Source organism: Mixophyes fleayi, chromosome 5 (genome assembly GCF_038048845.1).
Source record: "Mixophyes fleayi isolate aMixFle1 chromosome 5, aMixFle1.hap1, whole genome shotgun sequence".
Lineage (NCBI taxonomy): Eukaryota > Metazoa > Chordata > Amphibia > Anura > Limnodynastidae > Mixophyes > Mixophyes fleayi.
Genome location: NC_134406.1, coordinates 218,970,231 through 218,995,846, shown reverse-complemented (window position 1 = coordinate 218,995,846; position 25,616 = coordinate 218,970,231). Strand labels below are relative to the sequence as shown.

Here is a 25,616-nt window from a genome sequence, read left to right as displayed (position 1 = left end):
CTGGTGTAAAAAGGCTCACTTCTACCCAGGCATTTCAATGATGAATGTATCCTGGATGGAAAATGAAATAATAGCACAGCACGTTATTTAGTGTCAGTCAGAGATACTGTGCCACAGGTCAGCAATGGGTGCTTCAGCAAACTGATTAAATGCTTTCTGGTGCTGCCATATATTGTCACCCCTGATTATTCACTCTATGTCCTGCACACAACAACTGCAAATAAACACTGTTGCACAATTCCACAGAATCGTTTCCTTGAGGAGACACATTGTCTTGTTTTGTAGATAATCTCCCAGGAAGCGCGTATTGAACTGATCTTCGTTCTCCTTTGAACAACAGAAAGAACATTTTGTTGTTGTATTTTAAGAAAACAGCGAACAATTTGTATAGCTGTTATAAGTAGAAAAATAACACGAGTGTTCATTTATTTATCATTAGTAACCATTAGTTACCCTGGTAATCCCAAACTCCTCCTATGTCACAGTGACCTAAACTCCCCATCATTCATCGCCACATTTATCAGCTATTAGCTGATAAACGTATTTATCCACAACATGCTTTAAACTAGCTTTCAACCTATCAAAATAAACATTGGGGCAAAAAATACCTTTCTTCCTTATCTGCCGGAACCTTGCTCTGATCCATTCATCCACACCCCAGTTTTGTTGTGATCACAGCCATATACTATTACGCAACACTCCATTCGCCTACAGCTAATCTTGTTTACCTTGTGATATATGGGACATTTGGGAAGTTTGCTATAAGCGTCACCCTACATGTACTATTACATTGTAGAAGAACTGCAGAAATTAGTTTTAGGTGGAGCACCAAGGGCTAAAGATAAAACCAGTGTCCTTATTTACCCGCTGTCCTCCGTACACCGGAACTGCCGGGGTCCTTGATCAGTCTAACAGTCCTACACCATACTCTACTCTTCTCCCTGCTCCAATATTTACTAAACTGTGGGTGTGAAAAAGTGGAGATGTTGCCTATAGCAACCAATCAGATTCCAGCTGTCATTTTGTAGACTATACTAAATAAATGATAACTAGAATCTGATTGGTTGCTATAGACAACATATCCAATTTTTCAAACCCACAATTTAGTAAATATACCCCCCAGGAAATGGAGAGTAGCAGATAATAGCTCAGTTTTTGGGGGGCAAGGGGAGTTTACTGTTTGTTCTCCGTCTAAGACTACATTTTTAATTTTGGGTGGAGTTATCCTTTAAAGCAGGTAGCTATAACAACTAATTATAGTGAAAGATACCCTATCAATAAAACTGAATGCAATTTTTGTTATCCCTGTTTTATTCTGTTTCAGTGGACAATAATTGTAGAGAATCTGGGCTATGGTTACCAAATATTCACTTTTTCCAGGACATGACCTCTTTTGGCTTTGTTAGTAATATGTCCTCAGGGATTCTTCAGAAGCAAATAGGTTGTAAAAAACTTGTACACTAGGACTGCCAATTCATAACTTAAATAGGGGGCACGTACATTACACAAGTCCTGTGGCTGACTCAGTATCTGATATTTGTACCAAAGTCTTGCAGGTATTGCATGGTCAAAAAATAAGTCTTGCAGAAACTTGGAAAAGCAGTATTTATACAGCAGGAGATGCATTGTGTGTCCATTGATGACAGCTGCCTCTAGTGCTACCACTTACTTGTACCTTCCTATGTCTTTGTGTCATGTTTTATGTACATGCTGTTTTCCACCTTGTCTGGTGCTGCAGAGTATTGTTGTGCCGTGCAAATAAATGCTTAGTAATAGTAATGCCCCAATTTCCTTTACTGACTGACCTCTTATAAGCAAATGTATACCTTCCTTCCCCTCATACCACTAGCACCCTCTATCAATAAATACATTTGTTGCTAGTCTACTCTTTTCACACATTTATAACACTTTAACAGGTGTTCCACATATTCCACAATAGAGTTCTGTACTGAAGTTCTATGCTCCCTTTACCTTTGACAAACATGAAAAGGATCCATGCTGCCTGTATGTGTAGCAGGTAATCCTTCCTCATTATTACTCCTGATAGCTTCAGTGACTTACACGGTTGCCTGTTTTTGACCTGACATTAAGTTGTGTAAAAAGAAAATGTTCTATAGTAATAGAGAAGTGATTGTGAATGTGATGCACATGTGTGAGTGCTACAGGGTAATACTTTCAAGTATTTGTTCAGGAAGTCGCAGTGTATAATTTATTTGTAATATATTTGTTGGAAGACACACAGCGAAAATATATTGTATCTAATGTATAATGCTCCTGGCATTTTCCAGTGTGGCTTTGAATCTGATACAATGTATGCACCAGGCACTGATACTGTATAGGCACCCGACACTGATACTGGATTTGTATCTGGCACTGATACTGTATAGGCACCCGACACTGATACTGTATTTGTATCTGGCACTGATACTGTATAGGCATCAGGCACCAGGCACCAGGGGCGGATCCAGACTTTTGCTATACCCCGGGCGATTTTAGGGGGGGGTGATTTAGGCCCCGCCCCCTTTCTAATTTCTAAGGCTGCCGGCGGCTGCACAGTATGTGCAGGTCCGCTCGGCAGTGACAGTGTGCTGCCCCGCTGCTCTGATTGTGTTTAAAACACAATCAGAGCAGCCAGGCAGCACACTGTCACTGCTGAACGGACCTGCACAGTGTGCAGCCGCCGGCAGCAAGCCCCTGCTAGGGGGGGCGATCGCCCCCCCCCTGGATCCGCCACTGCCAGGCACTGATACTGTATAGGCACCCGACACTGATTCTGTATTTGTATATGGCACTGATACTGTATAGGCACCCGACACTGATACTGTATTTGTATCTGGGACTGATACTGTATAGACACCCGGCAGTGATATTTTATTTGTATCTGGCACTGATACAGTATAGGTACCTGGCACTGATACTGGATTTGTATCTGGCACTGATACTGTATAGGCACCTGGCACTGATACTGGATTTGTATCTGGCACTGATACTGTATAGGCACCTGGCACTGATACTGTATTTGTATCTGGCACTGATACTGTATAGGCACCAGGCACTGATAATGTATAGGCACCTGATACTTATCCTGTATAGGCATCTGGCAGTAATACTGTATAGGCATCCGGCATTGATACTGGATTTGTATCTGGCCCTGATACTGTATAGGCACCTGACACACATACTGTATAGGCATTTGGCACTGATACTGGATTTCTATATGGCACTGATACTGTATAGGCACCTGGCACTGATATTGGATTTGTAACTGGCACTGATACTGTGTAGACACTTGGTACTAATACTGTGTATGCACCTGGCACTGATAACTTTAAAGTATGAGTAACATTAATGTTACTAGGGTGATTTCTGTGTTTCATGCCCTCAAGATGTTCGATAATTATGACTTTAACCAGCTGATACTTCCTACATTCTATCTTAAGCACACATTACCCACAAAACACCAAATCTAGTGGGCATAATCACCTAAGCATGACATATGGGTAGCACGGTGGCTTAGTGGTTAGCACTTCTGCCTCACAGCACTGGGGTCATGAGTTCAATTCCCAACCATGGCCTTATCTGTGTGGAGTTTGTATGTTCCCCCCCTGTTTGCTTGGGTTTCCTCACGGAGCTCCGGTTTCGTCCCACATTCCAAAAACATACTAGTAGGTTAATTGGCTGCTATCAAAATTGACCCTAGTCTCTCTCTCTCTCTCTCTCTCTCTGTATGTTAGGGAATTTAGACTGTAAGCTCCAATGGGGCAGGGACTGATGTGAATGAGTTCTCTGTACAGCGCTGCGGAATCAGTGGCGCTATTATATATATATATATATATATATATATATATATATATATATATATATATATATGATGATGATGATGATATGTACTAAATAGGGTTTTCAGTCTATCCAACAGAAATAAGGCTGAGATGTTCTGGTCTATTTCAGACCATGGTGTCCTTCACCTCAGTGTTTCATCAAAGAGAATATTGCCATAGCAACATTAGCAATTTACCTTTTGTTACAATGCACTATGATCCTCCCTCGGGAGTCAGGATAGGAAGGACATTACTAAAAAAAAGTAATATATTTTATTTAGCCCTCCCTCTTATCTGATTAAGTTAATTTAGCATTTGCTCATTATGTTTTTAATGTTTATTGAGAAATCTGGAAGTACCAATTCTTGATAACGGGAACATTTCAGGCGCAATTTGTGTGCAGTATTTGCAGTGTCAACATTAATAAAGTGTAGAATCTGTTACCAAGCAGAAGACAGGGGGACAAGTGTACCTTTGTACTGTTTGTGTATGAATGATCTCTGTACTATTATGTGGTCTAATGGAACACAGTTTGGAGAGAAAATAGCTTTGATTGTATTTGTACTAAAAAAAATAAGTTAACTAATTGTAGTTGTTGGTCTGAGAGAGCAAGAATATGTTTTTTGTGGGAAATGAATATACCAATAATGCACTCAGATCGTGTTATAACTGGTTATTTCGCTGTGTTTAATTGTTTTAGATCTGGACAAGCAAATATATGTTTTTATTTGTTATGCACGTATCATGCTTAATGTAATTGAGTTTTGTTTTTGTCCTCTTGTTTATACTGTATAGCCTCTAAATCACTGACAACTTTTTTTTTATATATAAAAATGTATTAAATAGTATGTACCACTTTTTGTTATAATTGATAAGTTTGGGATCTCGTGATGGGAACTCAGTTTTTTGAATCACACATAAACAATTAATCTGAATCTATGGCAGTCACTTGAAGCCCTCAACAAAATCTTTTATTGCATAAATAACATACTTTGTTTTTATTCAACGCACCTCAATGTGTCTCAGTTCTGCTGTCATGCTATATATAACTGCTCCAACAAAAACCTTTACTCCACTAAGTGGGCGTGTGGGGGGCGAGGCTCAGAAAATTGTGTCATTTTGGCTCGGCCCCTGTGACGTAATGACACAAATGCGTAATTTTACAGTGGGGGACAGTGCCAGGGAATCGCGGCATTTTAGATCTAATTCCGCCCACTTCACTAGGAAGGAGGCAGATGCGGGAGGCTGCCATACTCTCCCGGGAGTCCGGGAGACCTACCCGGAATCCAGCGGTCTCCCTCACATTCCGGGGGAGTTGGCAAGTATGAGTAATTTACTTTATACAGTAAATAGTAGCTCACTCTTACCAAGGAAGAACCAGTAGGTGCCAACTATTGCAAAGCTCCTAGGTGTGCTCAGTTTGATAGATTGTAAAACAACACTTTATATTAAAGCACCACAAAATCTAAAATACAAGTTGGCTTACCCGGTATATAAAATATCACCATTCTTAGATATCTGTGGGAACATTTCAGAACTGGAGATATAGGAGATAAAGATGTGATCGTGGATGGAAATATTATCCTACACACAGCAGACATTGAAGGACAACTGTACTTAGCATTGAAAGACACTGTACTTAGCATCTCCTCAAATGGAAATGACTGATAACAGATAACAATAGTCTGCACTCAGAAGCATAGAAAATGGACATGGTAGAAAATCTCAAGTTTAATATTTGTGAATGTTTGTAGTAGCCATAGGTACAAACCTGCACAAACACAAATAAACTAGACACAGGCTTTTATTGGACTACCTTACACTACAAGGTTAAAGCCAGTCGGCACATATGTGTATGGAACGTATCTGAAAAAAATCCATAGATACTGGTATTCCCCGCTTTTATATCAAACATAATATCGCACATGTTCATGTGCCATAAAACAGTAAACAAATATACAGTAATCACACTGCGTAAATGAATTATTACAGCTTTACTATAGATATTACAGTATTATGCTCCTGATAAGGTGCTATAACCATAAGGACTCAAGAAAACCTGAGACCTGGGGTGAAAAACAAAACCATACAGACTCTTTGGATGTTTCCACACAACTATCTGTTTTCATTACTCCAAACTGTTTATTCTAAATTGTTAGAAATGAAAGTAATGCATAATAAATAAAAGTCCCAATTCTCTTAGCAGCTCTGCTGTATTAGCAGTAAAGGATTAGAGATGCATACAATAGTGCCAACACATAACATCATTGGCAGGTGCAAGCTTGTTTGTCTGGCACAAGTAACCGTACTCCGAAGATGCAGGGACCAAATAGTAAAACTCTAAACTAAAATATCCGCAAAATACAGAAAGCTGAAGAAAAAACACCACATAAAGGAACCAATTTTATTTTGTTTTTATACAGCCACCTAGAAAGAGAATATTGGGTATTTAGTTAATACTTCTTCTTTAGGGTAGTCAGGGCCTGCTCATGTGCCCTGGGCACCCTGGCACCTCCCCTTGGGCACCGCACCTCACTGTTTCTTACCTTATGTGGAGCAAGGCCGGGGCTGCGTTTTCTCTTATTGTGAATGTGGCGCTGGTCTGTGATATCATAGACCACATAGGAGGAGCAGCAGCCAGCAGATTCACAAGTAAGCTGTTGTCCCTCCATGTGAGAGTCAGTACTCAATATGGGGACACCGTGGTGAAAATAAAGACACTGAATGTGTGACGTTAAGTTGCGCATACATTGTTTTAGGCATCCCATAAACTCTTGCCCTGAGGGTAGTGGCACAATGGCACTTTGTACGCCAATGCATATTAGCCCCAGGAACATGGCATTGTTCTGCACTATGAATGCTGTGCTCCAGAGTTTAAGTGTTATGGCAAGTACCAACCACTGCTGTAAATATGCGCAGCATTTTTCTTTCAAGAACAGACTTAGGGGGGATAGTTACTAAACTGCGGGTTCAAAAAAAGTGGAGATGATCCCCATAGCAACCAATCAGATTCTAGCTGTCATTTTGTAGAATGTACTAAGCAAATGATAACTGGAATCTGATTGAATGCTATAGGCAACATCTTCACCTTTTCAAACCTGCAGTTTAGTAAATATACCCCTTAGTGTGACCTCTTCTTCCTCCTCCCTCCTCTCTCATTTTCTTAAATTACCTACTTTTATTTTATCTCCTCTTTACAATATTGTTTATTATTGATATATATGTTTATTTGTGAATAATGCTTAAATGTTGTTTATATACAAAGATATTTATTAACAGATTACCATTGGTCCTGATTGGACTCTGTACACCCTTTCCTTCCCTTTTATTTTTTGTATCCCTAAAAATAACTCAATAAACATATTTAAAAAAAAAAAAAAATGAAAATAAAAATCTAAAATGTGTTTTGCTGCAGATGATCAAATACTTTATAGTAATGTGAAATAGTAATGTGTAAAGAGGGGAAATGTAATAACTAGCTGTACAGAGAATACTTAATTTAAATCTACCTCCTGGAAATTAAATATTGTCAGCCTTTGTTATAAAATGTATACATCCCAGTCAATGCTGACATACTAGTCCACTATGTGGTATCACTGCTTGTAATGGGAAACCTAAACTGGTGTATCATGTCACACTGGCAGACAGTCACACTGGTACTTAGAGGATGTAAGTAAATTGTAGATGGCTATGTAAAATCAACCATCCAATCAGTAATGTCTTAATATTTTATCTGAATATTGTGCATACCTTTATATACAATATCCGTAACAACCACAATAAAAAGGTCATGAGTACTTAACTTAATAATGCCAAAGGCAATGACAAAAGCACAAAGGAAATTACCTAATAACACCATCAGAAGAAAATTACATTATTTCATTGACTAAATCCAGTTATTTTGCAAGCACAGATGTTTATGTTAACCTAGTTTTATGCAACCTACCAGGAACAGGCAGACCAGAGAACATACATCATGAACATATGGGTTTTAAAAGGAAAAGAAAAAAAATGGTTACTGCTTGTAGTCTTGCTGTGTTCAGTAGAATAAAACAAAAATGCATTAAAATTTAAATGCATTTTTTTGTGCATTCACCAAAACATTCCATACATGTGAGATTGAATTATTTGGGCTTAGTCACATCTATGTACTTCTCATTTTGCTTTTTTTGCATTTACCATAGAAATTGATAATGGGTATTTAAAGGGTAAGTCCACCTGCCCCCTTAAACTATATGCCCCTACACAATGCAAACAGGGTCCCTACCAAAAAGCCAAGAGGCAGCTCTCTGCACTGTAGGTCTCAGTCAACAGCATTTTATTATGGACATTGGGCTATACTGTAAGTGGATGACTGTGCAAAGAACATGAGCACGATTCAGTCAAGCAAGCTGGTTTTCTGCTATAGGAATTGGGGCAGTTCGGGAGACTCACAAACTTTGGCCACCCTTCCACATTCCAGTTCTTCTTCTTGTAAAGAGAGCGGGGTCTTGATTACACAATTCATGTCATCAAGCCTAGATGGGTGCTATTCACGTCCCCATGGCCCTACCCCTCATTGAGCAAAATTATGCAAAAACATGGGGAAGGCATCGCCAGCGGTAAACCTTTGGTATTTTGGGTGAAAAATAAAAGCCTCAACACCAGCCAAGTCACCCATTAGTAAGGGAATGGGGCTGCCCTAACTCTAAAGATGCCCCTTGGTGATATTGACTAGTGAGTTAGGGCAGTGGCTGGGCAGATCTGGGAATTGGTCGGGGCGGATTATGGATCTAGGGCCTGATTCATTAAGGATTTTAACTTAAGAAACTTCTTATTTCAGTCTCCTGGACAAAACCATGTTACAATGCAAGGGGTGCAAATTAGTATTCTATTTTGCACATAAGTTAAATAGGGACTGTTTTTTCATGTAGCACACAAATACTTGATAGCTTATTTGTACCAGTGGCGGATCCAAAGGGGGGGCGATCGGGGCAATAGCCCCCCCTAGCGGGGGCTTGCTGCCGACGGCTGCACACTATGTGCAGGTCCGTTCGGCAGTGACAGGCAGGGACAGTGTGCTGCCCGGCTGCTCTGATTGTGTTTTAACAAATATATCAAATCATTGTGCTTTTGTCATCCACACATGTGCATAAGGATTAGGCTGGTAACATAGTCTCAGTATATATTAACACATACTTCATGCCAAGTTTACATTTAATAAATAATTTAGGCAGATACCTGAATCCTCCATGTCCAGCTGGCATCCTCTGATAATAGTTTGCATGTAATATAAGCTCCAAGATCATTGATTGTGTTTAAATTATAATTCCAGTGTCAGTGCAAAAGGAAAATGTTCACATTTAATATGAATACTTAGGTTTCTGAACGTATTGGCTACATATAACAAGCAAAGCATGCTGGGATATATAGTTCAACAAGCACTGGAGGTCTAGCAATATACCTAGCCCTGTTCTTTGTGGTCTTCCTGTTGTATTGCAGACATGGTTAGCAGAGGTATATGAGTACATTGCACAGATATAAATAGTGATAGTTTTGTCTCTCCTGTCTATTTATGTAAGAATGTTTTATTCAATCAAAGCTTTCCTGATAAAGGTTATATTGTACTGTAAGGCCGTATCTTTCACCTGCTCATCCTGCCTCTCTTTTTCTGTCCTAGGATGGTGTGGGCATTGAGGAGAAGCTGTCCTTGAGGAGAGTAGCGGTGGTGGAAGATTTCTTTGACATTATTTATTCCATGCATGTGGAAACGGGGCCTAATGGAGAACAGATTAGGAAGCATGCTGGTCAGAAGAGGACTTACAAAGCTGTAAGTGAAAAGTCTTGTTTGTTTGAACCTGGTCAGTCTTTTGTTGCAAAAAATTGTTTTTAATATTTCTGCTCGGTGAGTATTTTGCCAGTGTCAGAATTGGGTGTCACTCTGTAAGTATGTTTCTCGGGTCCTCAGGCACCTGCAAAAGTTACGTTTCCTGGCGGACATAGCTGCGCTTCCTTGCTGGTCCGCATCATTCGCAATTACGCAAGCACACCTTTACTGTAGTCAGCCTGTCTGTGACCATACGCAGAGCAAATTAGCTTATACTGACTTTGGAAGGCAAAAAGTGCTTTAATTTTAGCATCTTGAAAAATGTTTAAATGTACTTCACCCCTGTCCTGGCCCAGTATACAAAAGCTGGTAAATCCTCTAGCTCAAGGAAATGTGGGTTTCAATACTGGAGCATTTGGGGTGCTAATATTGGAGTGAGAGTGATAGAATTTCAGCACAATATTCCATGCAGTAAGGGCAATGTGAGTGGGTTGGCATAGGATACTTCAGCAATCTTTCCTCTGTATATTGTATTAGTATGTGCCATATAAGATATATAGCAGATGCAGAAAGATATTGAAACAATTAAATATTAATACACCTGACAAGAGGCAGTTTTAACCAAGGGTTGATTCTGCTCAGAAATTTATAAGAGTCTGGACATTCAGGGCCTGAGTCATTAAGGAGAGTAAAGCATAAAAAAATGAGTAACTTTGCATCTTGACAAAACCATGTTGCATTGGAGGGGGAGGTAAATTTAAAATATGGGAACAGATATAGTATAGTTGGGGTAGGATATGCCCTAGAACAACTTTAAATTTCAGTGTAAAAATAAAGCTAGTATTTGTGTGCTGCATGAAGAACAGGCAGTATTTAACTTATGTGCAAAACATTAAACTAATTTGCACTCCTTGCCTTGTAACATGGTTTTTCCAGGACCAAACTTACTCATTTTTTTGCTTTGCTCTCCTTAATGACTCAGACCTTCAAAGTAAAATATCTAGATAATGACCAATGAAAAGTATCCCCCATGTACTAAAACTGATCCACTGATGCTACAAAGTTCAAAGGGAAAATAAGGTGTTATTGCAGAATAGCCAAAAAAGTGGTTAGTTCAATCTAAAACTGTTAGTCACCAAGATGAATTTCAGAGTATAAGTACAATGTGATTGTTCATGTTCATTAGGCATCACATACATTTAACAGGGTAGTTGAATGAACAGTTTAGTTCTTATACAGTAAAGCAGCATCTATTTAAATAGTTGCTACCTACAGGTTTTGTGTTAAATCCTCAAACAACATAAAGTTTTGGACATCTGCCAGTAACAGCAACCAACAAATGTAAATTTAATCTGCACTGAGGGCGATACTGTCATACAAACCTGCTGCTTATTCTCATGCTAGGTTGGCTGGTGGGACAAACCCTTGTCCAATAATTAGTAATCGGTATGAGTTCTAAGAGAGATATCTCAACATATATGGCCTTAAAGCAGGATTTCATGGAATAAAAATAAACTTTTGGAGGGGAAATATAATGCTGTGTGTTGCTGTCCCTGGATGAAGTGTCTGTTTTGCACAAATCTAAGTTTTAAGACCAACATTTAAGAAAACTGTCACTTTATACAAGATGTTAAACAACAAATAGATGGTGTTATAATGGGATTTATAGGACAACAGGTATAGTACCTGTTGCCATATAAATCTGTACAATTCAGAACTTCTATAGTTCTTCCTTTACACTATATACTAAACATCTGAAAGCTGTTTACTAGCCTCCCTAGAGATCTGCTGATAATGTCCTTCTTCTCACTGAACTACTCCCTATCTTATGTTTGAGGAATCTGAAAATGAGAGTTCAAACTTATAAAGGGAACCTCAACCTGAAGGGCTGCACTGAGAACCTGCTGTACAACACATCCCTGCACAGTGAATGTTTCCTAAAAGATTTAACACCATAATTTCCAGAATATTCAGTTTGGCACAAAAAAAAAGCCCCAAAATCCGAATTTATCTTTACCCTGAATGTCTGTAGTTTTTAATAGAGGCTCTGTATCCAAAAGGTCAAGCTGTAAGAAATGATATCTATCATAAGCCTTTATTTGGATAAGACATATCTTTAAATGATGGACTCCTTTGGTTGATATCCCTTCCATTAATCTATAGATCAATATTTTCGGTGATCACAAATAGCAATATTTTATGATACATATTCATTTTTCATAGATTATTTTGCTTGGTTATGACTGTTCTACGATTTTCTATGTGATTGGATGCAGCGGATATCAACTTTTCTAACATAAGATAAATAAAACAAAGGGCTTTTTGGGATTTTTATTCTCTGTGTATTCAGTTTGTATGCAGTGTTGGGATTTACTTATGTATTTCTTCCTTTAGTTACTTGCCTAGTACATTTTATTTGATATATCAATAAGCTGATGCTTTATTTTTTCAAAATCTCAATGATTCAATGTGGTCCCTTGGCAACCTCTTGGTGTTGGAGAGGAATATTCTCTACCTGTTTCATGCCTACCAGTTTTAATAAATGCCCCTATAATATTTTTATAAAGGAGAGGAGTAGATGTATATAATGTGGGTTACGGTACTTTTGGAATATTGAGAAAAGCTGAAAAAATTTATCACTACATGTTTAGCAAAGATTGTTGATATACCTGTATATGAGATGGATTAAATTGTCAGGTGTTTTCCACACCTCTGTCATCTCCCAAAGTTCTTTGCAAAATAATTCACATGGTGACAATAATAATTATAGGTTTCCAGATGAAGTACAACTGTTACCATGCATATTAAGAAGACTTTTGTTAAATAAATACTTTTTCATTTTATAATATGTTCTGAAAAGACACATATGTTTTCATGGCATAAAACAGTCTTAATCACATTGGCAGAATATTTTATACAAATTATCCAAAATTGTATCTTGCTTTATAGAGCTACAGAAAACGCAGGATTTTAAGTATTTAACACATGTTCTTAAAACCTATTACATGGGCTCTGTGCTGATAGTCCATAAATAATGTAAGGGAATGGACCTTTCCATGTACGCTGTCAGACAATTGCTTGCTATGCTTTGCTTCATGTCAATTTCAACGTTCAAAAGTGTTTAATCCTCTGTAAAATACAATGATGTTCAATGGAACTGCTCATTAAATATCTTGCACACTATGCTGCAGGAAAGATTTGAGAAAACACTTCTAATGCTCTGTTAAAAGTGAAAACAAGTTACAAGGTTTTGTATATGCTTTTAACTGCTATTTGTTTTCCAATGCCTGTATGTAGGAATCTTAGTACATACAGCATTAATTAACAGGATTAATGCTGCCAAAATTTCAGGACAAAAATTAACCAATACAGAACCATTCAAATTAATATACCAGACCAAAAAAGGGGAACAATTTCGGACCTCTGAAATTTGGATCCAGAAGTGGGACTGCCCCACAAAATTTGAACAATTAATAGGAATGGAGCTAAGGCTAGACCTGGAACCACCAAACACCTAGTAACACTCCTACTATGCATTAAGTCTCTTTGCTTGTCACAGGATACCAAATAGGTACAATACTATTAAACAGTGTTACAATCCCAATCTAATCTGTCATTTGTTTTAAAACTGTTTAAAAAGAATTGTACATTTTTTACTGCATATAAGCAGCACCTTACTTTTCAAAAAGAGCCTCAATGACAATAATTCAAGAGAGAACAAATTATTAGATGCACACCTGTCAATTTTTAGAGTTTTTAATATAATTATTCATTTGCTGTACCTTCTCCATGGCAGGTGTATTGTTGAGCCATTCTAGCATTCTACTCGGGAAAGGACAGAACGGCACGGTGACATTTTTGTATTGTCAATCAAGGTATAGACCTTCTCCTACACCAATCTGTTCCTTCCCATAAGTCTCTCTCTGTCATAGAATAATTGGTCTACACAATACGGAACTGAAAGCAGTGTCACAAAGTGTCCTCTGTGATTGTCTGCTTCAAATGTTCATTCACAATAAAATCATTGTACCTTATAAATACTGAGAATACTGATAATAAGGAAAATATTAGTGGGAACACAAGAAACATAACTTATGATTGATGGCTTGTATATTATTCAGATTTTTTCATGATGTGTTTTACAAATACTGACTTAGATGTGTGTTTGGCATCTTGCAAATCAGGTTTATATTGGTAAAATGCAAAAATCAAATCAAAACAATTAAAACGAATTCATTGCAGAAATCCACACTATGTATTGTTTAAGACAGGGGTATTATTTACAGTAGTTCCATGGTAGTAAACCTTATGTAAAATAATATCCTGTAAATTCACAATTGTTACTGTAGTTTATTCCCCTAACCAAATTTAGGCTTTTTTCAGATTGAACAATAGCTCCATTAGTGCTGTACAAATGCTGCTGCCAGGTCTTGTAGTTGGAGGCTATTACAGAACAGAACTTAGGTGCATACCTAGAATGTCTGGGGCCTATAGATATATTGTGTCATACCTGCCACAATGTCTGCTCCATCTCACCTACATTGATAAGTTCTTTATTAAGTATGTTCTGTATGGTTTTCCTCCGGGACAGGATCCCCTGTATTACAAGGCCCAATAGTGGTCACAAGGACTGCAAATGCTGTAGTTACACCTTCTGGTGCAATGTATCATTTGGTGCATTAATAATCGTATTCATCTTCAGTATTTATAGTTCTTAGGTACATGAAAATTTTGCATTTATAATATTAGAAAACAGAGAGTGAGATGCAGTAAATTACTATATATGTATATGTATGTATGTATGTATGTATGTATGTATGTATGTATGTATGTATGCATGTATGTATGTGTGTGTGTGTGTGTGTGTATATATATATATATATATATATATATCAAATTCCCTGTGCTTTAACTTTATTTGTTTTGTCTAGGGTTGCAAAGACTGTTGGTATGATTATTTTTACATTGTTGGCACTGCCTGCTAAGTTCCATGCTTGGAATTAAGTAATATAATGTAACATAGAAGATATGTACCCATGCATGATTTTTTCATTTACAGAAATCTCTCCTTATAATACCAAGTTCTTGAGACATTTGTTATAATTCAGTGAAGACTTAAATGGGATCATGTCACTGTTTTGAACATAATTCAATTAATATTTTTCTTCATTCTATTCTTTATATTATACTTTTCTCTTTGTGTTTCACTTGATTTGGGGTTTATTATCTTAACCAATTCATTGAAAAAGTAAAACACTTTTGCTTACCAATTTTGCCCAAGTACAGCTGCTCTAACACAGTTTTGATTTGCAGGCACATACCAGCTGTAAAAATTATAAAATGCAATTGTTAAAAAGAGAGAAAATGGACGTATTAGTGTCTATCTATCTATCTATCTATCTATCTATCTATCTATCTATCTATCTATCTATCTATCTATCTATCTATGGCCTCTATTCACTATGGCTGATAACTGAATGCTGCCTTTAAGGAATCTTGCTCTTAGTTGAGCAGAGTTTGTTGCTCCTTTTAATTCTAGCAGACGTGGGCTAGATTTACTAAGCTGCAGGTTTGCAAAAGTGGGGATGTTGCCTATAGCAACCAACTAAATAAATGAAAGCTAGAATCTGATTGTTTGCTATAGGCAACATCCCCACTTTTTCAAACCCGCAGCTTAGTAAATCTAGCCCTTGGTGATAACTGTTTCTGTGAACTCTGCTGTATGAGAAGTCTGCATCACAAAAATAACATAAAAATGCAGACGCTGTCTTGACTTTGTTAGGTCAAACATATCAATTACTTTTTTTGCCTGGATAAACTTGTACTTGTTTTGGATGCTGCAATAAAAAAAAATTCTCAATATGACCCACGTGAAATTTCTGTGTCAATTTAAATCTGCAATTATTATTCTAGTCTTAATGGCAATACGGAAGAAGGTTCCTTGTGAACTACATTTCTTCTTGCTGGAAGAGTATTAAGTTACTGCAATAACAACCAGAAGGCAGGACCAATCAGATTTCAGCAGGCTGGAACCAGCTACTTATATATGAGTGTTGCTGTCCAAGGTCCTGCAGTACTTAAGTGTACTGTACACAGCCTCGTATCAGCCGAAGGTTAAAGCTTCTGTCTTACTGCACACTATGCGATTGTGTGCTCTGCACATATTGATCTCAGGTGAAGCATTAAAACTGACACATATGTGCCTAGAAATGATTTTATTGTAAATATGTTGGAATGTTTTTGTTTGTTTTTTTTAAACAGTACAAATATTGACAGATGTAGAAAATAATTTAGCAATAAATTAAAATATAGTTTATTGCAGTTTCCCTGCTTGATCAAATCATGCTGAAAGTACATATTTTAGAATTAAGTAAAACTGGCGATGTGGATCCTTTCGGGTGCCTTTGTAAATAATAATAAATTATAATAACTGGTAAATGGGTTGATAATATACTAACCTGCTAAGCAAGCTCAATATTTGCTTCCTTGGAGCTACCATGATGTTCTCCCTCAAACTGTCCTGTATAGTTTTACTGTAGCTCTGGTTGGACATTTCTTATTTAGAGGAATTTCCACCTTTGGATGCCCAATAGAAGGAATGGACCGTATGTTACTGTGCTATACCATACAGGAACTTTATATAAACCATGTTATATATACCATCTTGAGGAGAGGAAGTGATTTATATTGCAGGTTTCACACTGATATTGTAAAACGTTTAGTCGCTGGTCCTCATTCACAAACCAGAAGAAAATCCTCCTACAGCTCATTTCATTTTTCACAAATTCACCTATATATGCATACATACACACAGGTACCATGCACAGTCTGCTTTCTGGAACTGCCCCGTAAAATCGTTTTGCATCTACGGTATCTCTGAGGGCTTGTGGGTCCAGATGCACATCATGCAAAGAGTAAGTCTTCCCTATCATTCATTCAACTTCCCATTGTTTCTCTTAAAATACTGCTCCTTACAACCTCATATACGTCTTTAATCATGAGAGTGGGGAGACATCATTACTGCCTTTGTTATACGTCATTGTTGTAACTTCTGAATTTTTTTTAAAGTGCTAGAAATGCACCTAACAATGAACTTTCCATCCATCATAAAACGGATCTCGAAGGTATAAAAGGCATCTCATTGATAGCATTAGCCAAGGCCTGATCTCTGCTGTCTTTAGGATGTGTAAACTCATTTTTGCAGAGAGAAAACTGCTTTGCTGCCCTTCAATGAACAGGAAACCCCTTGTAAATGTACAATCACCATCCCTTGAATCATTTAAATATCTCAACTCTCAAAATGAAATATAATTTTTGTATATGGATGCAATACCAGGTGGACATGCACACCAAGCCTGTATTCAGCAAGAAGCTCCCCAATCCACACAGCTTATCTCATAGTGTGCTTCCGGTATGGAATCATATGTACAATAGTATGTCATACTTGCCAACTCTCCCGGAATGTCCGGGAGACTCCCGCATTTTGTGAGAGTCTCCCGGACTCCCGGGCGAGTGTGGCAATCTCCCGAATTCTGCCCACTTCACTAGGAAGTGCCCCACTTCCTAGTGAAGTGGGCAGAATTAGATCCCAAACGCCGCGATTCCCGGTGAATCGCGGCGTTTGGCCCCGCCCCCGCTGTCAAATGACGCAATTTGCGTCATGACGTCACAGGGGGCGGGGCCGAAATGACGCGATTTCGGCCACCCCGCCCCTTCACGCCCCCCTCCACTGGCTGGCTCCCGGAAGGGAGCTGAAGAAAGTAGGTAAGTATGTAGTATGTTCATGAATAAACCTCAATTCTGCACTAACTTCCCTTTATGGTGTACTTGTATTGGTGACAGACAATGCTTTCAAAATAGCTACCAAAATATTTGGATTGAATAGACCTGGTCCCTGGTACATGGAGAACCAACATGTGAGTTTCCCTACTTACATTGTGACCAGTGTAATTTACAAATCTAAAGGAATATTTTGGTGTAAGCAAGAGAAATGCTGCGCTCACCCCTGTTGTACTTCTCAAGTCTCTTCCAAAGTAAATAAATATATAGCTAGCTTTGGTATATCACTAATCAGCTGCCATCCCATAAGCGAGCATTGCACCACTGGCATAAAATTATACTTACCAACTTTCTGAAGTTGGCTTCCGGGAGCCTGCCGGGGGAGGTGGGCGTGATGGGGGGTGGGGCTCCAAAATTTGTGTCATTTTGGACCCGCCCCATGACGTAATGACGCAGAAGCATCATTTTACAGCAGGGGCGGGGCCAAATGCTGCGATTCCCAGTGAATCGCGGCGTGTTGGACCTAATTCTTCCCACTTCACTAGGAAGTGGGCAGATGCGGGAGATTGCCACACTCTCCCGGGAGTCCGTGAGACTCTCGCGAAATGCGGGAGTCTCCTGGACATTCCGGGAGAGTTGGCAAGTATGCATAATATACATGCACGTATACATTTCTGTTATACTGTGGGACTCTTTATCCTTGTATCTGTGGCTACAACAAAATTAGCTTTCACATTGCAACAACTTTTACTGATTTGTCTACTTCCTTTTCCTTAATATTGCTGTCTTGAGTGTAGGTTTCATTAAATGTAGTAAAATAGAACTAATAATAAATAAAACAACCCTTACAGCACAGTTGGGCAACCCTTGGCTTTCCAGCTGCTATAAAACTACAAATCCCATAACACACGCTGGAGCTTGTTGTTATGCAACACCTGGAAAGCCACAGTTTATCTACCTCTGCCCTATAATTTCTAAAATAGATAAATATACTAATAACATATTAAAAAATAAAAAAAATATATAAAGTCAGTATAATACTATTTAAAAGTAAATACAATTATTACCAATTTTCTTATTTGTCCCCAAACTTTAATGTTCATGTGTACATTTACCTTCCCCTTCTTTGTATCCTTTCAAAGTCACCGTTACATCAACTATAAATGCAGAATAGACCCTGCCCTGTCATTATTGGCAGTTTAGGTTTCACTTCTGTGATTTCAAACCTTTAAATATTCAACATCTTCATATGTTAGGTAGAGAGCGAATAGTATTACCATAATTTCTCATTTGATGTCACAATTGCTAATGCTGGTTATCAGGGACAGTGGTGCCTTATATCAGTTATAAATTAAACAAATTGACTATCAACTTTAATTTGCATTTACAAGGATACATTATTTTGTCACAGCTTCAAGCTTACTTTCCAAAAAATAGAATGGAAAAAAGTAGAGAACAAAATCAACTTTCAGTTTGTTGCACAAAATATCACACTTTCATCTCAATTTTTCACTCTCGGGGTAAATGTATTGAGTTGTGATTCTAGCAGATCACCGACATTCGGCAACGTTGCCGGCATAGTTTAAAATGACAATCTGTTTAAAGGCAAAACTTGCCTTCAAACATATTGCTGTTTTAAATCATGTGCATGTACACTACTAAATTACTCTCTGCCACTTCCTGATTTCTAAAACAAACAAAACTATAAGTTAATTAGGCATTACTTATTAATTATTTTTGTTATGATTTAAGGAAAAAAACTAGTATATCAGTACAAAGAGAGAAAGGACAGCTAAGGCTATGTCCAGATGGACTTTTCTTTGGAGAATGTCTGAAGCACTTATTTACAAAACTACCTGTCCATTCACATATCTGGATCCTAAAATCTTGCTCATGAGTTTTTATTTAGGAGGAGAACTGCTATATTTCCAATGACCCGAGGAACGAGAAACAATTTCTGTCTGAGCCCTTCATTATATTTTGTATTAGAATGATCAGAGCCCCCAAATGGGGCTTTCTTTTCTTAAAGATTAATATATTGTTGCACTATTACACCTACTTTTTTTCCAAGTAGCTTTGTTCATTATTCCTCCGCCCCCCTTCAACACAAATGAATATATACTACTCCCACAATTCTTAGACAGTGCAAAAAATACATCATTCTACCCAAAACGTCAAAATATGTTTGGGTAAAATGAAGTGTGTCAAAACAACAAGTCCTAAGTTTTACTTGCCTATGTTTCATCGATATGTTTATGTACTATTCTTGTTTTTGTCTTTTGGGTGGAGTTAGCCTTTAAATGGTAAAGCACAGCATTTCAGCTATGCTCGCTGTGATGTAAGTGACAATTTCCATTCGTATGAAATTTGTAGCTTGTAGTCATTTGTAGTTCATGCACCTGAACCTGCCTTAACTGATGCAAGATAGAGAGGCACCACACTCTTCAGCAATGCCTGCTTTCTCTAAGATAAAGAACAGATCATATGCTAGGGCGATTCAGTTAAGTATAATCAAATCAGTCCTTTCTGATACATTATTTGGCTCAGTGATACAAATTATTTGATGTAAGTTACTTGCTCTTTAGCAATGTAAAGTACAATAGAATGTTTAATGCACATGAGTGGATTCCTCTCTGCTTATGCTGAAAATGGCTCATACCGCAATGTCAGAGTTTAAATGTGCCTTTACTGCTTTATTGGATCGTTGGTAACAAGTAACTACAATAGAGCATAGTCCATTTCTGTTATAACACATGCTGTTAACATAAATATGACATCTTAAATCCTGGTTCTTCTCTGTGTACCTATTAAAGTCACATGCCCCCAAGGCTAGCTAACCATTCCACTGCAGTTCTGTTACAGAAAAATAAACTTGAATGTATACTTACCTTGAGTTTTACATTCTTGTTAACTTTGATTAAATGTGTGTTTTTCACAAGTTACAACAAAAAATACCAAGTGCAAATAAAAGACATGCTACATCCTTTTATAACAGAATAACAGAGAGATAAACAAAAAGAAGATAAAGATGGGGAGACAATGAAAAGAGAAAGCCTTTCACCTATGCTTATTACTGAAAAATGTCATTTCCAAGGTGAATAGAAATAACAATGTATTTACAATATATTTATTCTGTGGCTTGCATCCCACACTATGTAGTTCTTAGTATACATGTTTAATGCAATCAGTTGTGCATTAGACGTTGAGCCTTTATTAAGGTATTCAATATATATATATATATATATATATATATATATATATATATATATATATCATCATCATCATCATCACCAGTTATTTATATAGCACCACTAATTCCGCAGCGCTGTACAGAGAACCCATTCACATTGGTCCCTGCCCCATTGGAGCTTACAGTCTAAATTCCCTAACATACACACTCACAGAGAAAGAGAATAAGGTCAATTTGATAGCAGCCACTCAACCTACCAGTATGTTTTTGGATTGGATATATATATATATATATATATATATATATATACACATATGTGTGTGTGTGTGTGCGTGTGTGTATGTATATATATATATATATATATATATATATATATATATATATATATATATATATATACATACATTCTTTGTGGAAAGCATTGACTGAAGATGTTTCCATTAAGTTTTCCTACTTTCGAGTTAAGTCAAATGCTAAAGACTCGATCAATCTTGTATCCCAAGGGAAACTTTAAGTTTTGCTTTTCTAATCTTACTAATGTGCATTCATTACTCTTCTGTATGATCTCCTAAGCCAGTAACTTATTCTCTAAATTAATTCCCACTCCAACCTGTTCTTCAGTTTGGCTACACATATGAATACTTGCAGGAAAACACACATACACAAAACACTCCTTGCAAATGTTTCATTTGCTGCTGGTCCCTGAATCTGTGTGATAACAGTGATATATGAGCACTTACACACAGCATTAAAACAAATTGCTATCCATATAAATCTTTGTAGGGAAAGTATGTAAGGGTGTATGTTAATTGATCCATGGTACGTCACTTTTGTGAATGTGAATTCAGCCTGATTTTTTTCCACCTATTACACCTCTTGATAAGGCACCTTCTAACCTCTGCAAATTGCAAATGTAAATCAAGGACAAATGTATGCAATAGGGTAATGAAGGGAAAGCCAAGGAACAACATACAATATGCTATTATGTGAAATGGAGAATTAGAACTGTACTCACTAAAGGCTTCTCATAAAGGCTAGTTGAAGTTTTTAAAACATAGGGTTAAAAATAATTTCTTAACCCCCACTTGAATAGTGGAAATGCCCCCTATGAACCCTTTTCTCTGTGTTACTGGGGACCCCAGATGAGGTCATAAGCAAACCGAGGGGGGGGGGGTCCCTAGTGCCTGGAAACCCCCCTGCAAGTCTGGGGCACTGTATTATTGAGGTGGCTGGAACCTGCCCCCGCTTCACATGGCTCTGCTTTTAAAGGGAGAGCTGTGTGCACCTAACAGTAGTCCACGCAGCATTGCCCAGGTATATTATGGGGATAGGAAGAGTTGGAGAGCAGCCAAGCACTATCTAAAGTTATAGCCATGCCCCCATGCATGCTTGTCACACCCACTGGCGGCATGGTGTGGAAACCCCCCTCTAAAGTTATAGCTACGCCCCATGCATGCTTGTCACACCCACTGGCGGCATGGTGCGGAAACCCCCCTCTAAAGTTATAGCCATGCCCCATGCATGCTTGTCACACCCACTGGTGGCATGGTGTGGAAACCCCCCTCTACAAATCCTGCATTTGCCCCTGGAGGTCAGGGTGTCACAAAGCTGGACCCTATTTACAGCGCAATCTACATGAAGCTGGTAAACTTCCCTACTTCAACCCACCAATGGAATTACATTTCAAATGATGCCACGTTGATATAGATCTTTAGCGTTTAATACTCCAGCTATTTATCACTTAAGTGGCTATATATAGCTTTCTCCTATATGGAGTTGTAGGATGATGTTACACTGGCACTTTTCCAGCTTCTTGAGCAGTCCTGTCTCGGTTTTATACCATTTTATCACCACTGGAAAACAGCAGTTTTTTCTGCTTACAACTTAAAATGAACACTTAAAACGCTGTATGTGACATTTATAGAGAGAATCATACAGCGCTTTAGACACTTTTTGAAAAGCGCTCAAGTGTTTAAAGCACCTGGTGATACTAGATACTGTCTTTATTATACTCATGGAAGAAGCTGGGACCCACAATGAAGGGCTCATTTGCAGTAGTTTGCAAAAAACAGCCAAATTTAGCAGTGACTCCGCTGCAGTCCCAGCTGTTTGACCTGCAACAGATCCCATTAAAACGTGATCCTAAAGATGTGAGGAAGCTTCAGCTGTCTGAAATAAAGTGGGAATGGAATAATTTACCCTATCATAGAGTCACAGTGAAATGTCAGATTAACCTTAATCAATGTATTCAAACTTCATGGTTCATATCTGAACAGTACAAGTTAGAGGTCATTTACAATTAGTGTTTTCAGGAAAATGAATGTTATCATTCTATCAGGTTATGTTCATCACCCTGACAATAAGACTAATAAACTTGGCATGGACAGTTACAGTATGAATGATTGAATGATTGTAAGAAGTTTGTATGTTCTCCACGTGTTTGTGTGGGTTTCCTCCAGGTGCTCCGGTTTCCTCCCACACTTCAAAAACATACAGGTAGGTTAATTGGCTTCTAACAAATTGTCTGTCTGTCTCTGTCTGTGTGTGTGTTAGGGAATTTAGACTGTAAGCCCCAATGGGACAGGGACTGATGTGAGTTCTCTGTACAGCGCTGCGGAATTAGTGGTGCTATATAAATAAATGTTGATGATGATGATGATTTGGAACATTTGCATGCTACATTTTAAATGTTTTGAAAGCACCAGCGTGACACCACCTTCAAACTGTATGGTATAGTGTCACAACTAACGGCGCCTAATATCATACACAAACTGTTCACAATACAAAAGTCTAAATGAAATCAGCTCTCCAAATCGTGTAATCTCAAATATGTGACTTTTTGGTAATAATACATTTCATCCGGATCCAAACGGGAAAAATTCCCCTCAGGGAGATGTACTCACCAAAAGTAGGTAGTACATCAGCGTATATCACTCTCCTACGGACCCTCCGTTTATGCCGTGAGCTTCTCCACAAACTGTGATCAGGATGACGGCCTCTGTTATAAATCCAATCATCGGACAAGGGCAGAAGGTAGAGGGAGTGGTCACGTCTCCCGTTCTTTAATCGATCCACGATCCTCTATTATAAAACCGCTGTTTTCTTTTAGTGTCCTCAGCAGATGTAGTGTGTATATATCTCTCCCGCAATCACTTGCCTCAGTTCGGGTACAGATCCACCGAATATAACGTGAAAACGGGGAATACAAAAAAATGCTAATAGTGCATTAACTCTTACATAAAAAGGTTTATTTAATAAAAATGGACATGACATAAAATGTGTGATACAATCAACACTCCTCTCATCCAATGTACCCTTACCAGCACAAGATAGTATATATGCAATGTATATGTGTCCTCGGAATCACCGGCAACTCACGGGAACAGCTATATAAGGTAAGGGACATGTACCATGAACCTCCAGCCAACGCGTTTCGATTCGATCTGAATCTTTCTCAAGGCTTCTGGAGGGTGGGTTCTTCCTTGTTATTTATACTAATAGATAATCTTATCTGCAGGTGTGATATATAGTCTGCATAGAGGTAATTCTCACAGAGCCCATGAATAAGGGCGGCTCAGCTGACACACGCTATCAGTCTATTAAATAGTCCATTAAACAGTCAAAACAGCACGTAAAAAGATCATATATAAAAAGGACCATATCCAGAGAGATGTTCTATAAATCCTAATGATTTAATGTGAGAATTACCTCTATGCAGACTATATATCACACCTGCAGATAAGATTATCTATTAGTATAAATAACAAGGAAGAACCCACCCTCCAGAAGCCTTGAGAAAGATTCAGATCGAATCGAAACACGTTGGCTGGAGGTTCATGGTACATGTCCCTTACCTTATATAGCTGTTCCCGTGAGTTGCCGGTGATTCCGAGGACACATATACATTGCATATATACTATCTTGTGCTGGTAAGGGTACATTGGATGAGAGGAGTGTTGATTGTATCACACATTTTATGTCATGTCCATTTTTATTAAATAAACCTTTTTATGTAAGAGTTAATGCACTATTAGCATTTTTTTGTATTCCCCGTTTTCACGTTATATTCGGTGGATCTGTACCCGAACTGAGGCAAGTGATTGCGGGAGAGATATATACACACTACATCTGCTGAGGACACTAAAAGAAAACAGCGGTTTTATAATAGAGGATCGTGGATCGATTAAAGAACGGGAGACGTGACCACTCCCTCTACCTTCTGCCCTTGTCCGATGATTGGATTTATAACAGAGGCCGTCATCCTGATCACAGTTTGTGGAGAAGCTCACGGCATAAACGGAGGGTCCGTAGGAGAGTGATATACGCTGATGTACTACCTACTTTTGGTGAGTACATCTCCCTGAGGGGAATTTTTCCCGTTTGGATCCGGATGAAATGTATTATTACCAAAAAGTCACATATTTGAGATTACACGATTTGGAGAGCTGATTTCATTTAGACTTTTGTATTGTGAACAGTTTGTGTATGATATTAGGCGCCGTTAGTTGTGACACTATACCATACATATTGTACCTTTTCTTACTCCTTTGTGGATAGGAGTAGTCACATACAGGCTGCCATATATCTTTATCAGCGCTGTTGTTTCTATCTATTTTTACATATACCACCTTCAAACTGTTTCTGACTACTATCGTGAAAAAGTGCAATAAGAAATCCAAATTGGATAGAAAGAAACTGAGAGACTATGGGCTCCAGTAAAGCTGCTGATCTGCTTGTGCACATTTGCTTTGCTGTGAAATCACTGGTCCTTTTTATCATGCTCATAGCTGCTCCACCCGAGTATTGTAGACTACTGCATCTAACAAAGCATCTTGTGGTCACATTAAAGCATTACAAACTCTCTATTGGGATTTCTATTTTCTGTTGGGCCCATATTTTGTGGACATTTTCACATTACTATGCAGAATGGTGATACTGTAGGTAGACTTAACCAGTGAAAATTTTATTAAACTCCATTCCAATCATCCTTCAGCAGCCACCATATAACACTAAAGTTGGT

At 38.1% G+C, this 25,616-nt stretch overlaps 1 protein-coding gene across 5 annotated transcripts in view; it reads left to right on the top strand.

Moving 5' to 3' along the window:
• Positions 1 to 25,616, top strand: part of NOL4 (nucleolar protein 4) — a 217,871-nt gene that overhangs the window by 80,581 nt on the left and 111,674 nt on the right. For all 5 annotated transcript variants that reach the window (XM_075213479.1, XM_075213477.1, XM_075213476.1 and 2 more), the window contains exon 2: positions 9,481 to 9,630. In XM_075213479.1, coding sequence (XP_075069580.1) covers positions 9,481 to 9,630 — 150 coding nt within the window. The remainder of the gene's footprint in view (positions 1 to 9,480; positions 9,631 to 25,616) is intronic.